The sequence below is a fragment of the Pelobates fuscus genome, chromosome 2 (assembly GCF_036172605.1).
Source record: "Pelobates fuscus isolate aPelFus1 chromosome 2, aPelFus1.pri, whole genome shotgun sequence".
Lineage (NCBI taxonomy): Eukaryota > Metazoa > Chordata > Amphibia > Anura > Pelobatidae > Pelobates > Pelobates fuscus.
The window spans coordinates 114,691,552-114,713,175 of record NC_086318.1 but is presented as its reverse complement, the minus strand read 5'-3'; the positions used below and the strand labels follow the sequence as shown (position 1 = coordinate 114,713,175).

At 39.5% G+C, this 21,624-nt stretch overlaps 1 protein-coding gene across 1 annotated transcript in view; it reads left to right on the top strand.

Moving 5' to 3' along the window:
• The window catches only part of IFT80 (intraflagellar transport 80), a 113,457-nt gene that overhangs the window by 22,055 nt on the left and 69,778 nt on the right, over positions 1-21,624 (top strand). Inside the window, exons 4-7 of the mRNA XM_063442606.1 lie at positions 4,728-4,796; positions 5,252-5,361; positions 6,487-6,576; positions 9,139-9,276. Coding sequence (XP_063298676.1) covers positions 4,728-4,796; positions 5,252-5,361; positions 6,487-6,576; positions 9,139-9,276 — 407 coding nt within the window. The remainder of the gene's footprint in view (positions 1-4,727; positions 4,797-5,251; positions 5,362-6,486; positions 6,577-9,138; positions 9,277-21,624) is intronic.

Here is a 21,624-nt window from a genome sequence, read left to right as displayed (position 1 = left end):
TTTAGAGGACCATTTAGCATAAATCTGATGATATGACTTTGAGTTTAGTGGGTGCTCCACCAGGAAGGCATATGCAGCTTTTTATTTGGTCTAAATCTGATTCATCCAGTTCTTTCTTTAGTCAAAAAAGGGACTCTGCAATGTACGGTTTCTTAAACCTCCTCTACAAGGTCTTACATTTGCCCAGTATATGTTTCTGTTCCTAGTGTATGTTCATGCTGCACTAGGCCCACCAAGTCAGTGCACCCTCTATATTCATACCATAACACATCACTTACAAATCTTTTCATCCAGACATCCATTCACAGATTTACCATACAGATGCATCTAACTACCATAGAGAAATATATAATATATACACACACATATGCAGTCATGCTCACAGCACTGTCTGTAAGTAAAGAATCTAATTTCTTCTTCTACTAGTGTGCAGAGTGTTTTTGCACAGAATTAACATTAGTCGGTCCGAAGCTCCAGGACTCCAGCACTAAGTCACATGAGCAGGGTATATAATTACACCCTTGTACAAAATGAGAGATTTCTCTGTATAGGCTGAAACACTGCACATAAGATTGCTACCACCATAATCACTTCTAAAATCAGAAGTGGTCATGATGCTTAGAGTAACCCTTTCACTATTTGGGTAATGATAAATAGATGTACGTCTGTCCCACATGCACATCTTTCAGCACTTCTGTGTCACTGCTCTTCATCCGTCTCTCCTAGCACTATGTGCACTTGAAGCAGAGTAGCGATTACCTTTTGTTTCATTTCAGCCAAAAATGAGAATATAAAAATGACTGGCCTGATTCTTCATAGCTGGGTTGAGGTTATGTTTCTTCTTTGTCGGCTTAGCAATGGCTTCCTTATGAACAAGGGGAAGCTTCATTGTTCAACTGATGCTCTGACTATGACGTTGAGCAGTACTGTAATTGCTGAGCTCTGGAATTTGGGAAGGCTTGCAGGGTAAGCTTCCAGTTTGTAAGACAGTTTCATCAAGATGGTGTTTTGATGAATATCAGGTAGGGATGTGCATGGGCAAAAAATTTGGTTCGGTTAGGAAATTCAGGTACGTAAAAAAATTTGTCTGCTTCGTCCATTCGGACCAATGGCATTCGGTTTGGCAATTCGGAACTTCGGCAATTCAGACCCTAACCCTAACCACTTGTTTTGCCACTTCTCAGAAATCCGAAGCAATTCGGAACTTCGGCAGTTCGGTTCGTCACTTTGTAAAATTCGGCAATTCGAACTTCGGACATTCGTAAGCATTCGAATGTCCGAATTGCACGAAATTTGTCCGAATGTACATTCAGAACGAATTGCACATGTCTAGTATCAGGTGGTAGTCTATAATGTGGTAGTTTTTATTACTGTTCAATTTTTGGGTAGATGAGAGATTTTTTTGCATCTGTCTACTGATCAGTCTACATTTTGCTAATGATTATGAATTATAATAATCGTGACCATTAACATGTTCAAGAAAGTTGTCTTTACAGACTATTGGGTTTAAAGTGATACTCTTATAACGGAGATAATGTATTTGAAGCAACATGCCAATAATAAGCAGACGTCTGAACTTCTTCATTGGGTGCAATATGCCTATTCTATAGTTCAGTAGTTGCAAGTCATACATAAAGACATGAATGAAATGAATCTAATAGTTTAATTTCACTGTGGAACTATACAGCCGCGATGAGTGATCAGAACAATCACTCATCGAGGGTGTGATGGCTGACGGGTATTGAGGGCATAACCCTAAATAATAACAGATAAAGAAGATGCTGGAATGGGTTAACTAAAAAGTGCTCCCAATTGCAGTCTCTATACCCTGAATGTGACTGCTCCGTTACTGTAGAGCCATAAATTGCTAGTCATGGAGCATAAATAGAACTAAAAATAAATACACTTTATTGGTCCCTCTTAAGGAACAGAAAAAACACAACGAAAATCCCAAACTAAAGATAATGTAAAAAGAAAAAACTTTGGGAAGTACTCAGTGTATATACAGTGTCTTAAAACCGAAATAGGATCATCTGCTATTGTGCAAAACTGTTAATCATATCATATTTAGTGACCATTTAAATGTTTGTAACGATGACTGATATAGATAATCGTTGCCCGCTTGTTAATAACAGTTACTGACAGCTTGTATGCAACATTGTATCAGCAGGATAAGTAAGCAACATATAGCCACTAAAGCGATAGGCTCCGGGTAAACCCTTTAGCGCAGCCAAACATATATCTGCACGTGCAGTTGCTGCCTAATCAGAGTAAGAATATAATGAGAGTATTAAGTATTGCTCAACATCAATTCTGGAGAAACAAAAATACTATTAATCAGTAGGTGTATATATAACGGGGTATCTGGGAACAGTGGTCAGCAGTAAAGCCCGAACTATAAATTAGTCTAGATGCTAACCGACAAAGTACCTACAGTCCCGATTATGACACCCCCATATAGCCCCCAAAGTCAATAGATGGTAGGGAGAATGTGGGGTGCAAGTAATATTAAATCCGGCCGGACAGTGAATAGAGGTAAGCGTAATCCTCTATGGTGATATAGATAAACCTTCAGATTAATCCAAACTCATTAATTCATAGGGCGAGCAAAATCCCTCAAGGAGTCTGATTTATAGCCCAGAAGGATGACTAGTATAGAACAACCTAAATAGCAAGTTGAGAGATATCTTAAAGAAGTCCTACGTATCAAGAGCAAACTAGCTAATGCTCCTAAGACATAGTCGATAGCTATCTAGCTTGATTAGATTGTAAGCCCTAAGTGGTATATAAACAAGCCTCTATTGTAGTAAGCCCTAAAATAATATAAACGAACCCCAGATACTGATTAAATAGTGAGCCCTAAATAGTATAGGTGAACCCTAGACCAAACTAGATAAGGCAGAATAGAAGATGATCCTAAATAAGATTAGTAGTAATCAAAAAGTAACGCTCAATGCGCGTTTCGGCACAGACGTGTGCCTTTGTCAAGAGCTAACCGATTGTGAGGATAGCGCCACTTTTTAAACCTAATATTACCTGCCCCTAATTCATGACATCATGATGGTATTCCGACGGCGCTGCACGTCTGTGCCGAAACACGCGTTGAGCGTTACTTTTTGATTACTACTAATCTTATTTAGGATCATCTTCTATTCCGCCTTATCTAGTATATATCAAGTTTGGTCTAGGGTTCACCTATACTATTTAGGGCTCACTAATTATTTAATCAGTATCTGGGGTTCACTGTCCGGCCGGATTTAATATTTACCTGCACCCCACGTTCTCCCTACCATCTATTGACTTTGGGGGCTATATGGGGATGTCATAATCGGGACTGTAGGTACTTTGTCGGTTAGCATCTAGACTAATTTATAGTTCGGGCTTTACTGCTGACCACTGTTCCCAGATAGTATACCCCGTTATATATAGCCACTGATTAATAGTGTTTTCGTTTCTCCAGAATTGATGTTGAGCAATACTTAATACTCTCATTATATTCTTACTCTGATTAGGCAGCAACTGCACGTGCAGATATATGTTTTGCTGCGCTAAAGGGTTTACCCGGAGCCTATCGCTTTAGTGGCTATATGTTGCTTACTTATCCTGCTGATACAATGTTGCATACAAGCTGTCAGTAACTGTTATTAACAAGCGGGCAACGATTATCTATATCAGTCATCGTTACAAACATTTAAATGGTCACTAAATATGATATGATTAACAGTTTTGCACAATAGCAGATGATCCTATTTCGTTTTTTAAGACACTGTATATACACTGAGTACTTCCCAAAGTTATTTTCTTTTTACATTTAGTTTAGTTTGGGATTTTCGTTGTGTTTTTTCAATAAAGTTTATTTATTTCTAGTTCTATTTATGCTCTATGACTAGCAATTTATGGCTCTACAGTAACGGAGCAGTCACATTCAGGGTATAGAGACTGCAATTGGGAGCACTTTTTAGTTAACCCATTCCAGCCTCTTTTTTATCTAATTTCACTGTGATATAGTAGTGCGTGCGTGCGTGCGTGCGTGCGTGCTTGTGTTTTATTGCTGATTATCCCAGTTGGTCCACAGTCTATCACATAAAATGTGACGGCAGATAAAAACCTTTCAGCCCATCTAGTCTGCCCAATTTTCTTAATACTTTCATTAGTCTCTAATATCTAGGATATCCTTATGCCTATCCCATGCATGCTTAAACTCCTTCACTGTGTTAACCTCTACCACTTTAGCTGGAAGGCTATTCCATGCATCCACTACCCTCTCAGTAAAGTAATACTTCCTGATATTATTTTTAAACCTTTGCCCCTCTAATTTAAGACTTAGTCCTCATGTTTTGGTAGTTTTACTTCTTTACTGTGTTGATTCCCTTTATGTATTTAAATGTTTCTATCATATCCCCCTGTACCGTCTTTCCTCCAAGCTATACATGTTAAAATCGTTTTACCCTGCAATGCATGAACTAGTTTTGTAGCCTTTCTCTTAACTCTTTTCAAAGTATTAATATCCTTCTGGAGATACTGTCTCCAGCACTGCGTACAATACTCATTAAGCTATACTTTTTATACTTTATTAATAAAAAATAAAAAAATCATAACAAAATCAATATAAGTATAAGGTAACTGATAAACATGTTTCACTTGATCATCTTCTTTCTCTTAATATTAATTTAAATGTAATGAAAAATGAAATAAATAACTAAATTGTGTGTCTTGTCTTTCCACAGTTGGTGAAGATGGGTACATAAAAATGTGGTCAAAGAGTGGTATGCTGAGGTCTACTGTAGCCCAGACGGGTAATAATGACATTGATGCTGATTTTGCAAGACCTTAATATAAGGTTTTTTATTTATTTGTAATAAATGTGATTGTTTTTACTCTTCTAATTTGATGTTTGCTTGCGCCAATTTATTAAAGAAATAAAAAAATATATGATGATGCATGTCTTGATCATTATAAGTCTTGGGGTCAGGTAAAAATAAAATCCGATCAAAAGACTTTGCATGAAAAATATTAGGTCATGGTAGTAAAATACATTTCTGTTTATATTCCAGTGCTCACGAGTACTTGTTAAACCTACATATGAAATTTATTGTATTGGGAAATAAAAGCTTTTGAATAATGTTTAATAAGATTAATAAAGAACAATTAATTGGACAAATAAAAATGCGTGACTCCTTTAATGTTCACATTGTCCAGTAAACACTAATAATTACTATATAATTTTTTATTTCTTCGTCATTTATTTAAGGTTCACCTGTTTACTCGGTGGCTTGGGGTCCTGATTCTGAGAAAATACTTTATCCTCTAGGAAAGCAATTGATCATCAAACCACTGCAGCCAAATTCCAAAGTTATACAGGTAATCCAGTAATCAAGTGCCAGTTTGAGAGATGGTGTATTATGAAGGAAGAGTAATTTGCATTGTTGGTACTTTCACATTTTAGGCCAAAAGAACTGTATTGGTAACATTTGCCAGTTTGGATATTTTTTGCCTAAAATTTAATATTAATGTTAGATTTATGGTAGTTCACCCTTTATTGAATAATCTTGAGACTGTATCTCACCAGATAAATGTGCTGTCCAATATAAGCCATCAGTAACACCATATTATCTAATTTAGCCATATTTTGTTCTGCTGATCCACCCCTTGAGTCATTAACTTTTATTTAAAGAGGCCTACACAGAGCAATTGGTAAAGATGGTAAAGGTTGTTTTTTTTTTTTTCCTTGCAGTAATTAGAAAGTGCTTAAAGCTGTAGGGTGCTCTTGTCAAGACACATTTTTTTTTTTAGGGTGGTGAAGGGGTTCGATAACCCAGTGTCTAGACTGATACAATAAAGCATGTTCAAAAGTTTCCCCATTGAGTATTTGTTTAAAAGGGCACTCCAAGCTCCATAACATATGCAGGTTCTTTTTCAAATAGTGATTATGGTGTGATGCGTTTTTGGGTGTCATCATTCTTGTTTCTTTTAATCTGTTATAAGCAGTTTGCACAAAACCAGCGCTCTTCTGGCCCTAAAGATTGTTCCCCTTTTGACATCAGCATAAGCTTGTCAGCAATGATAACCCTAAAATACTGCTGGAGGCTTAGTCCAATGCTCTTAGAGCATCATTGTCTTCCAAGGATGGGTTCCCAACTATGGTACCTAAGCAATGCTTGCACCATAACTAGTACAATGAGCTGTTGTGCTTATAGTGTTTAAAGTGCCTCCAAAGAATGGAATCTTACTTTGGCTCACAGTACTATTAAGTGCTGTGCTAAAGTAAAAAGTGTCAAAATTGTGCAAAAGAAAAAATACAGAGGTGCAGTTTGGAATTGCTAGGTGCACAAATGTTTCTGGCAAACACACCCTTTGTCAATGTAAGGTGCCTCCTGTCTAGTTTGAGTTAACATAATGCTTTGAGCAAAAAATAAGTGAGCAATATCTGTGCCATTAATGGTTTGATATTGTTTGAGTTTATGTTGTCTTTAAATTCTTTAACAGTGGAAAGCCCATGATGGTGTCATTTTAAATGTTGATTGGAACTCCGTTAATGACCGTATCCTGTCAGCTGGAGAGGACTGTAAATATAAGGTGAGCTGCAAATCTTGCCCCCTTTGGTGCATTTAATTTAAGATGTTATGTTATAATTTTGTGCAGCCTGAATAATCTTTGTCTCTTCTTACTTATCGTTTCTATAATTTCCAAATTTCCAAATCTTATATCCTGTAAAAACTATCCAGATTTGGATACCCTGTCCCACTTTTTTTGCGTGATTTCACTGCGTCTACTAAAAATGAAAAACCTCACTAAAAGTTTTATTCTCTGTGCATGTGTGTATGGTTTTCCATAGTTCTCCTGGCATCTACAGGCCTTGTTTAATGGTGATGATTGACATGTCGACACAGTTATATGTATGTGACGTGCTCAAAGGCTCCTAGTATTGGGAGGTGTGTGACTGACCTAATGTATTAATTCCAAAGATGATATCATTTCTGCTGCAATGTAATAAATCCTGTCTTTGTAACAGCACTTTGATTACATTGAAAAAAAAAAAAGTGGGAGACCAACAAACACAGGGTCACAATCAGAAATACATGCATCCAATTTCCTTTAACTATTCAGTATCACCAGGCTTACTTTCCTGGTAATAACGAAAGTATCTGTATAAGGTTATAAATATAGTCTAATTCTTGAGCACTTGAATTAATACATTAAAGGATCTCTGTTAAGTACCATGCTCACTGCTTAGGATGTGGTGCAAGGATGTTTCCTTTTAGTGTTATCCCTGCAAACAGTATCTTGTAACTGCAGTGATTTACAAACGTCCTGCAGCCCCATGTAAAAAGGAGGAAAGTTTGCTTTATCCTTACTGGTCTTAACCTACGTAGTGTTTACTTGCCATGCTGTCTCACGAACATATCCAATCACAAAACTGTGCATGGGGCTGCAAATAAACTGATCAAATCTGATGAGTGAAACTATTGCATTTAAATTGACTACATATCTGATCAACCTCTTCTGGACAGGAGTCATGGGATAAAAAAACAACAACTTCAGACTCTAATGAGAAGCTTTTAATCCGTAGATCATTTTCTTGGTCTGTTAGGGGTGTTTTGGTTTCTGACACTTGCCTGTGAAGTGCAGCAGTTTTATGAACTTAAAAAAAGGTGAATATCTGAAGTTGACTTTGTTACCCTCAAGTTTTGCATCTTGCGGTGGAAATTTAAAGGGACGGTGCACAAATACAAAAATTAAATAGTACATATACTCTCAAATGAAAACATGCATGCATTTAATTATGCATTTTTTTGTGGGTATATCTACAAAACGCTTGCAAGGTTAGTTTATAAAAGTGACAATTTCTATTGACATCTGCACTTTGTGTAAAATGAAAAAAAGCAGACACACTCTTCACACATAACGCAATTCAGCAAGCTAAAGTGGAGTGTCCCTTTAAGTTGCAATTGTTCCACCTCAAGAAGGCTCCATGCATGAAACCAGAGAGAAAAGATGTAGGATTTCCCAGCTGCATCCTGTTAGCTCCTGATAAGAGTACAGAACCTTTTTAAAAAAAAAGGAAAATAAATTATCATATTATGTTTCATACCATGCAGCAGTGAGCTTAAAGTTTGTAATACTAACAAATTCTTAAGAGATTAGATACTTATCTTAAATTTAGTTTCAGCTTCATTAAAATGAACAATCCTCTATTGCACTGACAGCTTGTAATGCGATAGATAAGCTAAGTCACTTGGTACTTTTATAGTACAAAACTGATTTATTAATCGGAGTGTTCCACATAAAATTTTAAATGTTAATAAAGGTGTAAATGTTTTAGACTCATAAAAACTACAAGGCAGGAGAGATCCTTATTTAAAGGAACACTATAGTGTTAGGTATACAAAGCTGCATTCCTAACACTACGGTGTCCCTCTGCGCCCCTCAATCACGGGTGCCCCCTTAATCACAGGCGCCCCCCCTCAATCACGGGCGCCCACCCCCCCCCCCCCCAACCTATGGCAGTTAAAGGTTTAGAAACACTTTAAAACACTTACACAATTCCAGCTTCTTTAAATGTCAGCGCTGAGGAGAAAACTAAAGCGAATTGCGCGGTCAGCCCCATGCACGCATTAAGCTTTTCACGTTGGAAAGCATTGACTCAGTGTTTTCCTATGGGGTTTTTCAAGACATTGGAGGTCCTCATGAAAAGCGAGAGGACACCCAGCATTGTTTCATGGAGTCAAAATCTGTGAAACTGCAGGAAGCGCTTCTAGTGGCTGTCTGGTATAGTCTTAACTCTGCAATATAAACATTCTAGTTTCTAGGAAACATCAATGTTTTACATTGCAGGGTTAATATATTCAATTCCACTTTTTTTTGTTCCTACATTTAAAGTGCTTACTTTTATTAAGTATGTCCCCATCATGGAATCTGTTGTTTTTTTGTTTTTTTTTTCTTACTTACATCCTCCTATTTAGAAGTAACAGATGAATTCAGGATATTATGTGTTATAAAACCTTTGTTGTCAAACGTCTCTCTTGAATTCAGTTGATCTATTTCATTAGTGTGTCTACCCATCTCAATATGTTAGCATAATCGCTAAGCATAATATGGTAATTGGAAATAAATCTTTTTATTTTATTTTATATGAAGGTGTGGGACAGCTATGGGCTCCCTTTATACAGCTCTGCTCCACATGAATATCCGATAACTGCAGTTTCATGGGCACCTGATGGAGAACTGTTTGCTGTGGGATCTTTCCATACATTGCGACTTTGTGATAAAACTGGGGTAAGCAATGTTTTATGCACAGACCTGCCAGTTACAGCAGTGTGAAGATGCTGACTTGGTTGTGAGATGACAGATAACAATATATTTTTATTTTTTTTCCCCTTGTTCCCATCGTTTTTTTTTTTTTTGTTTTTTTTTTTATATAGCTCATTATACTTAAAGAGCATTTGCCATGTTAAAATATAAATAGCAACTCTACAATGGAGTTGATTTGCTAACATTTCGCACCATTTTCCTTTTGCAGCACAGGTTTGCCAACAATTACTTGTAGGAGTATCTAAACTGCTTTAGCAGAAATAAATCTGCTTCAAGCCAGAGCAGAACTGCTCCTTTTTAAACTATAGAAATAATCTACAACATTAACACACATTTGCTAGATATTATACACGTTTTCTGGTTGCAAAATACGACTCTTTTCTGTTAGAATTCATGGCAGTGGAACCTTAGGTAAAAAAAACTAAATGGGCAATAAAACAAATTAATTTATTGTATTATTAGGTAGCTAATAGTGCTGCTCACGTATGCTATTTAATCAGTTAGATATTTTTTACAAGCAAGCTGCCCCAGCACATAGGTGAACAGCACTCGGAGCCAGCCTGGGAATAGGGGAATAGAGCTGTGTGCATTGGCATGTACAGCACTGCTCCTGGTAATGTAAAAGCTGATTTAGCAGTACAAATGTTTTGGTTATGAAATGAGGAAGTAAAGCTTCCTCTAACAATGTCAGAATCCAGGGGTGGACTTGTGGCACTCGTCAATCTGCAATCTATTTAAAAAGCATGGTCGTTTTAAAAGATGAGTGTGCAGGGACAGAATCCATACAATGTAACCACTTCAATAAATGCTAGTGACTGCCCTCACAGAACAAGGTTAAGCCAGGAGATTCAATGAAAAGTTATTAACTGACCAGTATTCACTGCAAGGTAGTTCATACAGAAAGTGTATCACATGCAATCTTTCATTTTAAACAATAATAAAAAATGGTGACCGTTTGCTTTTTAACTGATATAACAGCAAGAAGAGATCCATATATGTTAAGAAGAATCAGTCAAGTCAAAACAATTCGTTTAAAGACGAATATGAATTAGATATTCGTTTTACCTATCGTTAATGGTACTATGTGGAGTTGTGGTAGAAATGCCATATAGATGTTGGCTCCGTCCTGTAGCCTGTGTGACTTGTCTTTGATGCTCTCCGCATTGATAAGATGAAGATGAGTTCAGTGAGGAACCCAGCTGCCACATAATGCGCAATTCCAAAGCTTTCGAGATGGTCTAGAGCCCTTTCCTGTCCTGCTTAGTTCATTCGCCAAACCTTTGATATCAGCAGTAAGTCAAGAAGTAAATGCTCTAACAGTGCTTGTATGAGGAAACCAGCCAAGTTATCCTGCAAAACAAAAAAATCAATTTCATGGGTATTATTGTGATTTATCACCAGACAATATCATGTTACAATAGGTAGAACATTTGGCACATTTTTTCTTTTAGGCAGCACTATATCATTCTTAGCATTGTATCGTACTGTCTGCAAGCCATGGCAGGGTAACGTGTTCACATAAGTGTGCACCATTACTTCTATATAACATTACATAAAATCTCTGCCTCAGCTCTGGTATGCTTACCTCTGTTATTACAGTACCCTAATAAACTAATAGTCTCTCTCACAGATTTGTGTGAAAGGGTATGTATAGCAACCACGCACATATTTGACTGCAATTACTGTTAATTCATGAAAAAATATGTATGCAGCTGCATACTGTTGCTTCTAATAGCTTTGAGTAGTTGGACTACTAGCGACTGATGTGGGGGTTATGAGATATCCATAGCTCTTCAATTAAAAGCAATGTGAGGATTGGAACAGGATTGACTAAGAAACCTCAGCTAATGGTCAGCCCATAAGCTGCCAACGAGAGAAAATGCAAACATATCACTAATTCATTGATGAAGGGTGGCCAGTTCCAGCCTGAAGTGCCCACATTTTATAATTTAGTTTTCTTCAGAGGCTCAACTTTAGATAGTGGAGTATATTAGTTTATTTCTATTTCCTGTAAGATTCACACTCCCTCTGCTGGACAAAATACTCTAAATAAAACTACACCAGTGTCAAGGGTGGTGGTGTTTGTTGGTTTGTTTTTAATTGGAATATACATTACACTGGCTGACCTTTTAGGTCACAGTAGATGCATATTCAAAAAGAAATGGTTGATATGTCAACTCTCTCACGCCTGCAGACTCTTTTCACTTTTTTCCAAATGTATTCCTCAAAGTTCCTTCCTAATGGAGGATACCTGATTCAGGATTTCTTCCAATCTGTAATACAGGAACTTTGTGAACCAGTGTATATTGGATATCTGTCCCTGGAAGCTTTACCTTATTTTATAGTAAACCTTATCTATTTTTTTTGGCAAAAGACCCTAGTGTCCTATGTCTTCCATTGATGCACAAATCGCATGGTTCTCATTTTGATTGACCGGAAATGTTTGTGAAAGCCACCATCTTATATCTTTTCCATTGTTTTTATTTTGAGTATGTTTTAATTATTAAATTACAATTTACCATGTAGCATTATTTAAATTTCAATTGTGACAGTTCTGCATTAGTATAAATCACTTCTTCCTAAAATGGCATACCGAAAATGAACTGGGATATATATTAAAAAAATATGATACAGTGCACACATTTGAAGTCAGACCTATAATAAACGTATGGTCACTATTCTCATCTTGTTTTATTTATTTTTAACAAAGTATAGCAGAACCCTACTCCAGAGCATTTGACACCCGGGGCAGATCCTGTGTTTGGCATACTTCCCCCTCTCTTGAAAATGTAAAAAACACCCACAATATTTTTAAAATGTCCTGCCCGCCGTTCTATAAAATGCATGTCCTGTCCCAGTTCTACAAAATCTCTGCACCTCCCTTCCACAAATCCCCTGTTCAGTCCCCGTTATACAAAATCCCTGTCCCCTGTCTACAAACCCTTGCACCCCCCTTCCCAAAAAGAAACTGCCTCTCCCTCTTAAGCCCCTGCTCAGCCCCTTACAATAGAATTCCTTCAGAGTCCAGTCCCAGGCATATAGTTACAGGCAGACAGTCGCACACCATTACAGGCAACAGTCACACATACATTTACAGGCAGACAGTCACACATACATTTACAGGCAGACAGTGTCACACACACACACACACACACAGTCACAGGCAGGCAGTCACACAAGCACACAGTCACAGGAAGACAGTCTCTCACGCACACACACAAGCACACAATCACAGGCAGATAGTCACACACACACAGTCACAGGCGGACAGACACACACAGACATTTACAGGCAGGCATTCACACGCAGACAGTCCCCCCACACCCACACACACACACACACACACATTTACAGGCAGGCATTCACACTCGCATAGTCACAGGCAGACAGTCCCACACACACAAACATTTACATGCAGGAATTCACACACACACAGTCACAGGCGGACAGTCACACACACAAACTCACAGGCAGACAGTCACAGGCAGACCGTCTCTCTCTCTCTCTCTCTCACACACACACACACATATTCACAGGCAGTCTCACAGACACATTTACAGGAAGGCACTCTCTCTCTCTCTTTTGATTGCTTACAGTCAGCTTGGGCTGGAGGAGGAGTGGATTCAGTCCCTTGCTTTTCCTTGATGTGCAGCAGTAACAGCAGCGGGTGGAGGCCCTGTTTAGCTCCACCCCTGCTGCCTGTTTGGTTCAGCTGCCGATTAGCCCCGCCCCCATTTTTCTTACATGTGGTGGTTTTGAAGTTCTGGGCTGCCTGTCCCTGCGTGTGTGAGCTGTGCGGCTGTCATAGCAACCTGTCCCTCTTGCAAAGCTCACACATCCTAAGGCCGCCCTGGTCATGGCACCCCCCTAGTGAGTGGCACCCGGAGTGGACCGCACCCCCTTAGTACGCCACTGACCCTACTATAAAATACAATATAAATGTAACAATAAATTGAGGGGGGGGGGAATTCAAGTTGCATATGTTTTATACATTTATTTTAACTTCACTATTTATGTTGTCCTATGTTAGCTAAACCTGAGTTAAAGGTTTTTCTTCTTTAGCCTCTAGATTAGAGTAGCTTTAGTGATACTGATGTAAGAGTTGATGTGGTTTGGTGATTATTTTTCTTAAGGGTCAAGATACTGTATGAATATTTGAGACAGAACATACAAAGAGGTGATGAGAACTCTGGTCAAATTAGCTTATTATTATTTACATAGACTCATAGAGCCAACAACCCAAAATGCTGTGTAGCGGAGTTACAATTAATCATTGTCATTTTAATAGCTCCAACATATTTTGTGGCGCTGTGCACTGTACTTGCCATTAATTATACTTTTATAGTGCCAGCATATTCCACAGAGCTATAGTATCACTTTACATTTAATCATTATTATATATATATACATATATACAGTACCAGTATATATTTCAGAGCACTGTGCAAGGGACTTAGAATTAATCACCTTAGCAACCATTCCTCTAGTCCTTCTACTTGGCGATCTATTTGTGTCCATATTTACTTTTGTTTTATTTGCAGATATATTACAAATATAAATATTACTGTACTTAGGTTCATCGTTAAATCCAAATTACATTTAGTAAGCAGCAGGAGGCTGTTCAGGGATGAAGGTTGATTCAAGGTTACTAGAGCCAAAGCCAAGCAGAGTGTGCTGACTCAGCAGTAGCTACAAACACTTTTAATTTTTCCATCTTCACGTTTTCATTTAGCTCCCAGGCAATGCAGCTCAAGTTTTTATTTGCATCAATCTTATATGAATTGGTCTGAGGCCACATAAAGGTCCGTATATTTTCAAATGTGGTAAAAAGTTTACTATCCTGAGTGTGCACTATGACAGTTTGAAATTACAGGCTAAATTACCTAAATATTAGCATTTTAAAATCTATTGGGCTGAGGTCTGTTTGAAGTAGTATATACTATCCTCCCCTGTTTTTCCCATATTCCCAAATCAGAGTATGCAATGAGAGGAGATAAATGACATTGTCTGACTTGAGGGGCCCAGCCAAGCCCTCTGGCAGAGTCATTACTTTTCGGCCATTAAATCATTATCTCCTCAGACAAGGCAAACGTGCTCCTGAGAATACAGGCTCCTTTTTCTGTGATAAATATGGTTTCTCTATTATTATCAAATCCTATTCTCTGCACTTTATGCCCTAAAGATTTCAAAGACCACATTTTTTAGTTAATAAATATGTTAATACATTTAAAAAGCAAATAATAACCTTTTTCAGTAATGCAGATTGATCGACTTTCATTGGGAATGATATTAGGCAACCTTAGGAGGGGAGACGTTTTCACACCACTGTGCATGAATTTTCCGCAAGTGTTTTTTTTTTTTTTTTTTTAAAGCTCATTTAAACAAAATTTTAAATAGTTCACTGCAATAAGAGGTAGTTCTGCAATGTTGGGATATCTACCTATTTGCCACCCCTGGTATGAACTATTCTTAGAATAACAATGGAGTTTTCTCTCTGTGTTGTCATTTTTTTTTTATATATATATTTTTCACAGTTCAGTATATAACCACCCGGGTTGCAGACAGTAGTTCCTGGCAATCAATAATGTCTGAGATTTGCAACGGGTAGACCTAACAGGTGATCTAGAACTACAATTCCCATTGCACCTAGCCAGTTTTAACATTGGGAAAACATTTTGGTAGTTGTGGTTCTACCGCAACTGGGGGTGTACACCTTGGCCACCCTTAAGTAATGTATGCGGAAACCTTGACTCAGTGATTGGTAAGCTTGGCTCTGTTGAAATTTATAGAAAACATTTTTTCATGATGTTTTGTCAACCTAAAACATGTGTGTTTAGGAAACCTAAAGGAAATGTATTTCACAAACACTTGCATTGTCAAGGTAATGCATCTCTGCCTTAGCATTTTGTATTAAGACCGTCCGTCGGGTAATAATTTTGCTCATTACGTATACAAACCTATACAGAATTTAAAGGGACACTGTAGGCACCCAGACCACTTCTGCCCATTGGAGTGGTCTGGGTGCCAACTCCCACTACCCTTAACCCTGCAAGTGTAATTATTGCAGTTTTTTATAAACTTCAATAATTACCTTGCAGGGTTAAGTCCTCCCCTAGTGGCTGTCTATTAGACAGCCACTAGAGGGAACTTCCTGCTCTATAGCACAGGTTTTCTGTGCTAGAGCGTCGCTGGACGTCCTCACGCTGTGTGAGGACCTCCAGCGTCGCTCAATTCCCCATAGGAAATCATTGATAATTCCAAAGAACTTTCCCACGCTGTGTAAAATGATACAGAGCACTGTGATTGGATGGATTTCAAGCCACCCAATCAGAGTGCTCTGTGTCATTTTACACAGCGTGGGAAAGTTCCATAGAACTTTCCCACGCTGTGTAAAATGACACAGAGCACTGTGATTGGATGGATTTCAAGCCACCCAATCAGAGTGCTCTGTGTCATTTTACACAGCGTGGGAAAGTTCTTTGGAATTTTCCCATGGTGTGTAAAATGACAAAGAGCACTCTGATTGGCTTAAACCAACCAATCTTTGTAAGCCTTCCCCCGCCCTGCAGATCTCAGTCTGCGCGGAGCCCTCCATGGGTGAAGATGGATTTTTCGTCTGGATTTTTTTTTGCGCTCGGGTTTTTTATTTTATTTTAAATTCGACGGGTATGATGGCTTTTTATTTGGCCTTTTTTGGGGCTAAAAAATTAAGATTTTAGAAAAAAGACGTTTAATTTTTGTTTACAGGTTAGTTATTTTATTCCCCCTCACTATTTTGTAGGGTGGGGGGGTAGTTAGGGGATAGTTTTATTTGGGTGGGGGGTGACTAGGGGCTTGGGACCCCTAGTCACCTTGATTGGGGGGGGGGGGATTTTTATTTAGGGCCCCCACCCGCCACTCAGGGGTGGGGGCCAGGGGGGAGGACAGTAGGTACCCGCCCCACCATTCTTATATAGGGCCCCCACCCAATGCTCAGGGGTGGGGGCCAGGGGGGAGACCAGTAGGTCCACCCCCCTTATCCTTATTTAGGGCCCCCACCCGCCGCGGGGGGTGGACAATAGGTCCCCCCCAATTGTGATTTATAACCCCCACCCACCGCGCAGGGGGAGGGGAGGACAATAGATAGGTAGGGGCGGTGGGGGAGGACAATAGGTCCCCCCCTAATTGTTATTTAGGGGGCCCCCACCCACCCGTGGAAGGGGGGGGGGGGTGGTTAGTAGTTTTTTTTTTAAACAGTGAGCAGCCACAGGCTGCTCGCTGTTTACTAGACATGCCCCTACTCGCGGTATAGTTCTAAATGTTCTAAATTTGCCCTCCAAGGGTGCAGCATCTCCATGGCTTCTGTGGTACGTTAAGGGGGGAACAAGTAATTATTTCCACTCTATGGATCTGAGTGGATAGTAGATAGTTTCTGAAGTGCTGACCACTCTGCAGCCTTAATTTGCCAACCTGCTTTAGGATTGTTTATAGATTACCTCTTGTACAGCAATGTGAGTGCAGGTCTTATGAGAGTTTAAAGAAATCTTAGACCATACTTTGTTTGTAAGGAGCATGCTAGGACCACAGTCCACTCCTAGGTGTTTATTGTTGGGATTTGGTGCCTGAAGTAATCTGAAAATCTGGGGTGATAATTTTACAAAGGTGGGGGGGTAATCTCTTGCCTGGGTGACAGCAGGGATAGGGGTAGATAAAAAGCTAGTCAGTTGGAAATAGTGAAATCTATCCATAAAGGTGTGAGTCAAAATATCAGTCAAACTGACTAGCAGTTGGAGCCACTCCTCTGAAAGAAAGTTGGCGATAACTACCCTGGGACAAGCTATTCTGCAAAGCCTGTATATGGGTAGAGGGTTGGGTCTGTGAGGTTTATGAGATATTCAGTATAGTTGGGAGAGAGGTGGAAAAATACCTTTTATAGACTTGTGCAACAGTCTTTTTCTATATCTTAAAATATAAGATCTCAAAATAGCTGTATTTTTGCTTGAAATGTTTTATATTTATTTAATTTAAAAAAATGCTGTATTTTGCATCTTAACAGGACACTCACTGCCCAAATAAAAATCAAAAAATAAAATTAACTGTTTAGTAGTCACTGTTTAGTAGCAATACCCGGAAGGAAAACATGTGTGCATTTAAGTATGCCTTTTTTAACTGGTGTTAAAATAGCCTGCAAAAGCTGTAGTTCTCTTGTCTGAAGCCTCTGCAAGGCCCCCCTTCTTCCCCTGCCCAGACTTTTTGTGGCTGTCCAATCACAGACTCCCAATGCAACGCAATGAGAAATCTTGGCAAGGCAGGTGCTCTTAGCAGTTTCTGCCTCTTGAGTTTAACTTCACTGAACTAACAAACCAGGAAGCAGTTGGGCCTGTTTTTTGCTTGAAAGCCAGGGGGATGTAACAAGATTTATTTATAAAAGTGCCAAATTCTGCACTTCTTGTTCAGTGAAAAAGAAGACACACTTTTCACACTTTAAGTATTTCAGCAAGCTAAGGTGCTTCAGGGGTCTGGAGTGTTTTTTGTTTTGTCTGTTTTTTTACTACAGGTTCTGATACCGGAGAAACTGACGGAAGCCAAGCACAGAGAGATGGACACAGGTTTCTTCAGGAAGGAAGAGATTCTTTATTGGATCACCGATCGGGACTCAGAGGGACTAGCGTCACCAAAATACAGCAAAGTCTGAGTACTGAATACATAGAGTACATTCCTTATATAGCACTGTAGCTCCTCCCACAATTAACTACACCCACACATACCCTTAACCTATTTAATAAATAGAGTCTAAACTCATCCATCCGGTCTAACCACGTGGCTCATCTGATACAAAGGAGAGGGACGCGTAATTCCAGTTCTTACATTCCTGCACCTGGTCAGTACAGTGATAACAGTATCTTAGCTACGTGTAATTAACTAACTGATACTACAAACACATATACATACATATGCCTTGTGGCAATCTTAGCCTGCTAAACTTGTATTTTACTGGAATTACATCACATTCCCCCCTTTGATGCCTCTGATATTTCACAATTACTTGAGGCATCACTTAACCTTGGTTTGCATATACCTCAGGTTACCATGAACCAGACCAGACTTATCTTATGATGTGAATCTTTTAACACTCATCTTCCTGCATTGGTTCTCCTTGATCTAGAGCCTTATACTTATATATCGCCATTATCTGTGCAGCAGCCTTCCTCTCTGCTATACTTCCTATCAGGCTTTGCACAGACCTAACTACTAAGGGTATAAGACACGGTAGGAGTAGACACAACAGTAAAATCAGTAGGACTCCACCTACCACTGCCTTAAGCCCTCCAAACCACTCATACCAGCTACCAAACCAACTACTTGGATTGTACCCTTTCCATACCTGAGTAGGCACATGCACTAGTTTAACCATATGGCTAGTAAGCTCAGCTATTGCTTGCCCTTCGTCATCTATTTGAAGACAGCAATTGCTCAGGTTAAACTTCCCACATACACCTCCCTCTACTGCCAAAAGGTAATCCAAGGCTAATCTATTTTGGTACACTGCTGTCCTCATCCTGGTATTATGCTTCGCTAGAAGATTGAGTGCTTGTGAGGTCTCATTAGTAATAATCTCAACCACCGCCTGTAATCTTATAATACGGTTGAGCATATAAATTGGGGTTCTATAACCAAAGGTACCATCTTCTGCCCACGTGGCTGGCCCATAATAATCTATGATACGCTGGGGAGGCCATTCATTATCTTCCCAGGTGCCTATCTCTAAGGGTCCCCTTTTCTTCCTATGATTCACATCATACACTTTAACACCTAAAGTCTCACCTGTTTCAATCGGTAACAAGAAGAAGGATGGTTTGAGCATACCCAACACACATGCCCCTTCCCAGTCCTGTGGCAACTCCGAATAGGCTTTCTTACCACAGATCCAGTACAAATTTGCTGGGGCTCTCCAGGTAGATGTGATGGATAAATCAAACCACACATCCTTTAAACTGGCATATCTAGCAAACGGGTTAGATGGTTCTGAGACATTTGAAGCCGACCACCAAGTTGTATTTTTAGTATCATCATCATAAGCTTTTTGCCCTAGACAAGTTAATTCTCCTACAGAAGTATTATACATTATTCCTTTCCTTGCTATGCAAACATAACCTATGATGGAGGTCTTTAATCTCCACTCAGATTTACCTCTAACACTCAAATGATAATCGGCTTGTGTAGATATTAGTTGGTCAACTGCCTCAGAACCGGACATTACCTCCTTTGCTTCCCAAGGCCATTGGTCTCCCATGTTAGTACCTCCACACACATAGCAGTTGGTAACATTAAGACTACCGGCAATACTTTCAGCTAGGTCAATGAACAGGTTTTTAGCGTTATGGGGGATCTTATTATCTATACTCATCTCTTCATAAAAGGAATGGTATACTTGATGAGTCTGGGAGGATACCGTATCAGTCTCTATTCCTATAAACAATAATGTCCCAGGATCTAAACCCGTCCCGTATATCTGAAACCCAAATAAATTTCCATACTTATCTAGGAACTTGTCGGGGTTATTAATAAGTATATGGACTGGGTTGCATTCCATAGACTTACAATAAGGGCTAGTCGGCAACTTAGTCACTATCATGTCTTTATCTACTGTCTGTCCCCAAGTCGCCCACCCCACACAAGACCAATATGGACAAAAGTTATAGTCTTTATTTGGGCATCTAGGACTCACATATTTATTTTTACTACTGGGACAAATATATTTATCATTAGACCCATACGTCCTCTCCCATCTAAGATCCCCACATACATTCCACGGTTTTCTACCACTTGATATCGCCTTACATGCATCAAATAGCAGAACACCCGAAGAATGTACGGATTCTAACACCGTCTTATTAATTAGGGTCCCCTGAGGATCTCCATTCCTGAGAGTCAACCAAATTGTACGAGGTTGATACTCTGGACTGAAGCACTTAGGTTCTCCTACTCCTAAATGGCACACACTATAGTCTATATTTAGGTATCTACATCTTGATACCTCTCCTTTACATTCGTATTGTGAATGCCAAATTAGGGTTTGGGAAATATGGTTACCTGTTCTCGTAGTCTTAATGCATACCTCACAGCTAGGAGTGTCGGTACCTCTACCTTCCTGAATATAAAAACACATATAAATAAACACAATCAAAAGCACATCTTTCGCCGTCATCCTCAGTCTTCGTCCGTGCGATGGAACCTCAGCTTCCAGGATGTGAGGGCTGCAGGGAATGGAGTTCTGCTCGTCTTCACAGGTGTCCCTTCGAGACTTTCCTGGCTTATACACTATGTGTTGGTAAGCGGACAGGCTTTATTATGGCCTTCTCACTCACACCTGTAACAATAAAATTTGTAATCCACAATAATTCCTCGTTACTCCGACTGAGTAGTGCGTTTCAACCGGATCTTGCAGGGATTCTCTGGATCTGCTGTAATTTGCCAAGAATCGACTGCTGCTGGTTTAACCCTGGAGTGATGTATCCACGGAGTTACTTCGGCTACTTTTATCGCTGTAGGGGTAGACAAAAGAACAACATAAGGACCTCTCCACTTGGGCCCTAACGGTACATTATTCCACTCTTTAATCCACACTTGGTCTCCTGGATGATAACTATGAACAGGGGGATAAATATTCACAGGTAATCTATCTTGTACCCATTTCTGTACCCCCTCCATAGTCTTACCCAACTCTACAACCTGCTGCCGGGTAATTCCTTCTCCCAACTGACTCAAGTCCCCCCTTAAGTTACCAAGTACGGGAGGTGGTCGCCCATACATGATTTCAAAAGGAGAGAGGCCCATCCTTCTGGTAGGGGTACTGCGGATTCGCAATAAAGCTATGGGTAAGAGAACGTTCCACTTAAGTTGGGTTTCCTGACACATTTTAGCCAACTGGTTCTTTATAGTTCTATTCATTCTCTCTACCTTACCAGAACTCTGGGGTCTATATGCAGTATGAAGCCTCCACTTTATACCAAGCATATGAGTCAGTTGTTGTAGGCACTGATGAACAAAAGCTGGACCATTGTCCGATCCTATAGAACAGGGTAGTCCATATCGGGGTATTATTTCTCGTAGCAGGAATCTTACAACTTCTCCTGCTTTCTCTGTACGAGTAGGACATGCTTCTACCCAGCCTGAATAGGTGCACACAATTACCAACAGGTAACGATGTCCACCCGATTTAGGCATTACTGTAAAGTCTATTTGTAGATCGGACATGGGGAGTCCCCCCATAAACTGGACTCCTGGTGGCTTTACTGGTCCTTGTCTTGCATTATTCTTAGCACACGTTAC